Source organism: Sycon ciliatum, chromosome 12 (genome assembly GCF_964019385.1).
Source record: "Sycon ciliatum chromosome 12, ocSycCili1.1, whole genome shotgun sequence".
In the NCBI taxonomy this organism is placed as follows: domain Eukaryota; kingdom Metazoa; phylum Porifera; class Calcarea; order Leucosolenida; family Sycettidae; genus Sycon; species Sycon ciliatum.
In genome coordinates, this window is record NC_088654.1 from 24,031,166 (window position 1) to 24,036,165 (window position 5,000).

The 5,000-nt window shown below is 50.6% G+C and overlaps 1 protein-coding gene across 3 annotated transcripts in view; it reads right to left on the reverse strand.

Annotated features, from left to right (window-relative positions):
• The window catches only part of LOC135828817 (active breakpoint cluster region-related protein-like), a 35,277-nt gene that overhangs the window by 15,852 nt on the left and 14,425 nt on the right, over positions 1-5,000 (reverse strand). For all 3 annotated transcript variants that reach the window (XM_065341246.1, XM_065341244.1, XM_065341245.1), the window contains exons 9-11: positions 2,013-2,094; positions 1,063-1,148; positions 461-555 (exon numbers count right to left, since the gene is read on the reverse strand). In XM_065341246.1, coding sequence (XP_065197318.1) covers positions 461-555; positions 1,063-1,148; positions 2,013-2,094 — 263 coding nt within the window. The remainder of the gene's footprint in view (positions 1-460; positions 556-1,062; positions 1,149-2,012; positions 2,095-5,000) is intronic.

Below are 5,000 nucleotides of genomic sequence, written 5' to 3' on the forward strand. Positions count from 1 at the left end.
ACACGTGCACACTAGCACTTGTACAACTTTGAGGGCGTCAAGGGCCGCATCAGTACTGGGCGCCAGTTATGCACTTCGGGCCGGATTTCACCGAGCGCAACTGTAGGTGTGACATGATATAGGTGTGACATGATATGAGTGGTATATGATAACGTGTGGTGCCAATGTATAACTAAGGTAACGCAATGCCACACCAGAGCATTAGCACTTGAAGGTAATACATTACACTCTGTAAACTCACACCACTACACAGCCGTGGTCAAAGAAATCCGACCCATGAGGCAAAAGTTGCGCCGTGTCTTCATTTCCATTACACAGTGCAAGGTTCTAAACACCCATGCGAGAGCCGCATGGCTGCAGCATATGCTGTGCTGTTGCTTTTGGCACATGGGTCAGAGTTCTGTGGCCACGACTGTAGAAGACAAGGAGAGAGATGCATGGAATGGTAGAGGCTGCTTACCGCTTCGCTGTGCTTGAGTTCGCCTTTTAACTTGTTAATCTTGCTATGGCACTGGCTGATCTCCGCTGCCGTCGTTGGTGTGACTGGTATGATGGCTGTGAACACACACACACATGGACACAGACAGATACACATACACACATGCACAGACAGACAGACAGACACATACACAGACAGACAGACAAACACAGGCACAGACACACACAGGCACAGGCACACACACAGGCACGCACATGCACACAGAGGACATACAAGCGTGCATACATGCGCAACCCATCGGTTAGGTATTAGACTATGAGTACATCATCAGGTGATCATGTGACCGTAGTATCTAGCAAAACTTACAAGAGATACAAAGCCAGGTTAAACCCTAGTACAGTTGCTATTGTGCCTAATGACACAGAAGACTTGCACGGCCCCAACCTACTGGTGATGCCAACCATACAATACATACCCCCACCACCACCACCACCACCACCACCACCACCACCACCACCACCACCACCACTGACCCCCAATACACGCATCCGCTCGTGCACACCCATCCACCCACACCCACACACGTGTACGGGCAGAAAGGACATTGAACGACCGTGACTTACGGTCCATGGACACATCCTGGAGTGGATGCCACGTCAGCTCCTCTAGAGGCAAGAACCACTTGCAGTCGTGTGGACATTGTGAGCTACTGTATTACAGCAAACAGCAGCAATAACAACAGGACACACACACACACACGTGCACAAACGCACGCGCACACACACAGTACATTGTAAAATGCCGGAAGGCAACTATTATACTTTTATAGCATAGCTAAAACAGCATGGCCAATAGAGCGACAAACACTGGGCTTTTAAAGATGTCCAATGTGATTCCAGCAACATCATTTGTACAACTGTACATCAGAGAGTGGAAGCATCAGAGAGTGGCAGGCCAGGTGGAACTGGTCCAGTTGCTCAGGCCATGGTCACACCGAGTGTGTTTGGCCACCAAATAAGCCCATTGCCCAATGACGTAATTTGCACCATCAACACCCCACACAGCCACCTGGGCATGGTCGTCTGGGGTGTTGAACAGTGCATTGCAGATCCCAGCGTACTCACATGAATTACTCATATCTTCCATGTCTGGTAATGCACAATGGGCTTATGATGTTTACTGCTAAGAAGGTCATGCAGACCTGTCGTATCATAAACAAAGTATGAACAGCCATGCTTACGGTATGGCTGGACCAATCAAAGACTGCTTCCACCAGTTATGCTGTGGAAGTGCCATGGCCAAGTGGAGTGTGAATGATGTGGGCCTTCCCATAGGGTTGCCAGTGTCAGCCACCCTCGGACCCGGACCGATTTACACACCCTTGCCATAGCTACATAGTCTGTGCTGCACTTGGGGCCAGCAGATCATGGCCGGGAATTCTATAGCAGGAGACAGCGTAGGTCTTTCAGATCTCCGGTTGAAAGTTGAAACAGACATCATTCAGGTACAATGACCGCGAATTGTGTGCCAAGATTCCAGGACTCCGTGGCGCATACCATTCGTCACAACATACCTCTTATTTTTCGTCCGTGCCCGTGTGGCACACAAGATGGCATCATTGAAGAGACATACATGTCGGAATTTACGCTTGCTCTCTGCAGTAAAGGAAAAAGAGAGAGAAGAAGCAGGGATAGTCAGCAGAGATAGTTTGTGTTGAGACGAGAGAGAGAAAGAGAGAGAGAATGGGGGGGGGGGGGGACGCGGGCCAGGCCAGGGTGATGAGATACGCCAATAAAAATGTAAGCCGTGTAGTGAGCTGGCCAGAATGTAATGATTACTGGAATGACAAGAGACTATAACATACAGCAGTGTGAATGTAGCACATCATGAAGGTGTGAGTACGACACATGCAGTGATGTGTAGAATGCAACATATGACAGCTAGGTGGTGTAAGAACAACGCAGTCACTATCACTACATCACTCCTTCTCCCAAACAAAAAGCCGGTGCCGGGGAAAGCAATAGAAGGAATTTAAAAAGAGAAGAAGAAGAGAGAACACAATATGAAGTTTTGAATTTCAAAGCACCCAATGGAGGAAGATAGGAACTCAACTTAAAAAAAAACACAAGTTGAACTTTCAGAGTGAGTATGATGCATTGTTGCAATAATCTTTTAGGATAAACTGTCTGCGTAGAGCCGTGCCTTCTCAGTAAATTTGATATGCCGTCCGGAGCGAGTGACTGCACCATCGACGAATGAGCGCTTGCCGGAAGCAGCTGGAGTGTGTTCCTTCGGAGCAGGCTGGCTTCCACGTGCAGATGAAGGTTGAGAGAGCGGCATGTGGTGGCATGGCGAGCCCGGAGGCAGATCCACAGACGGTAGACATGCCGAAACAGCACCTGGCACTGTAGACTGACCAATCCGAACAGACTGTCCAGTTCCGGTTCTATCTGGTTCCGGCACTGATGGCTGACCGATCCGAGGAGCCGCCTGTGCTGGCGCTCGCTGAAGGTCCACCTCATGACGGCTGAAAGACGGGTTCGCTGACGACATGGGTGGAGAATCATTGGGGCGATGCGGTGAAACAAACTCTCGTACATGCTGCCTATTCCTCAGTAGGTAGCGAGAGCCATCGGTCACTCCTACCTGACGGCCGAACTGGTTCACCACGGTCCATGACTGAGACTTGTCGCAGTACCCGTCCTGCACAGTGACTTTTGTGCCGGGCCGAAGCTCAGAAAGCATTCTCACGCCACGTCGGGAGTCGTGTTGTGCAGACATTTCAGCTTTTGCTTTCAGCTGGTGCTGGGGATTCACAACGGTGGGGTGGAGTTGTGCCGGGACTCTTGTACGCAGTGGTCGAGAGAACAAAGCTTCACTTGGTGATGTACCGAGCATTCTATGCCTCGAACATCGAATGTCAAACAACACTTGGTTAAGACGCCTCTGGAAAGGGAGATGTGGCTTAAGAGCAGACAGTCTCTCCCTTAACACTCGATGCAGACGCTCCACCATGCCATTCGAGCGGGCATACCTTGGGCTGGATCGTACATGTGTAATTGTAAGCCGGCTGAGAAATGAAGACATCTCCCCAGAGACAAACTGAGGGCCGTTGTCCGAAACTAAAGTCTCGGGAAGACCAAATGCAGAGAATACCTCATCAAGTTCATTGATGACGGAAGCTGAGGTTGTCGAGCGCATTATCTTCAGAATAGGGTACCTGGAGCCATAATCGACTATGGAGAGAATCGAGTACCCCTCAATGGATACGATGTCCACTGCCAGCTTTCTCCAGACGCCAACAACCTCAGTTGGTTGGAGCTCTTGCGCATTATTGGTACGTCTCCTCCAGCATTCAGAGCAGCGTTCCACGTATGTGCTTGCATCCTTAGTCATTCCTGGCCACCAGACTCTCTGGCGCAGGGTGTCTTGGAAGGCCTCTTGTCCAGGATGTCCTTCGTGTGCTAGGGTCATGATCGCTGTTCGTAAACCTTCAGGAATAACGAATCTGCCACCGAACATTAAGATGCCATCTACCACTGTCAGCTGATCACGGACGAGATAGTAGGGGTGCTCCGGTGGCAAAATGTCAAGCCACGAATCATACAGTACGCGTTGAATCACTTTGCTCACTACTGGATCATCTTGTGCAGCACAACGAATGTCTGCAATGCCTACTGGAGCGGCTTCCAAAACTAGGCCAACATACTCATGAAGAGAACGCGATTCGGCTGGAGAAGCATCAGTAGACGCTACCGGGGCTCTGGAAAGTGCATCAGTACAGAAGAGCTCCTTCCCTGGAACATGCTTGAGGGAGTAATCGTACGGCATGAGCGCGACTAACCAGCGCTGCAATCGAGGCGGCACATCGTCAAATTCCTTCTGCACAATCGGTATGAGAGGTTTGTGATCAGTGTACACCTGTACATGACGACCCAGAACATACTGGCGAAAACGGGTCAGTGCAAACACTATGCCGAGCATCTCGCGCTCCATCTGCGAATATCGGGACTCTGTGTCCGTGAGCGTGCGGCTGGCGCATGTAATGGGCAGCCATTGTCCCGCCTTGCTTTGCTGCCACAGAATAGCTCCCAGACCAGAAGGTGAGGCATCGGAGCTGATTGCTGTCGGTACGTTTACATCCGGCTGGAAATATGCAAGTGTTTGCAATGAAGAGACTACAGCTTGCTTAGCTGTGGAGAACGCTTTGAGAAGATCATCGTTCACAGTGAATGGTTCACGCTTCATCAGCTGGCGTAACGGCTCTGTGGCTTCAGTCAGGCGAGGAACAAACTTTCCTAAGTACGTGACCATACCCAAGAAGCGGTGTGCATCCGCTACAGTCTTTGGGGCGGCCATGTCGGCGATAGCGCTTAGCTTGCTGCTGTCCGGCTGAACTCCATCTCTGGTCAACGTGTGGCCCAGGTACTTGACCTGGTCTTTGCCAATGTGACATTTCGCCCAGTTCAGCTTGAGGTTCGCTGCCTTCAGGCGTTCCAAGACACTCGCCAGGCGAGCATCATGCTCAACTTGATTCCTTCCGAAAATCAATATGTCATCT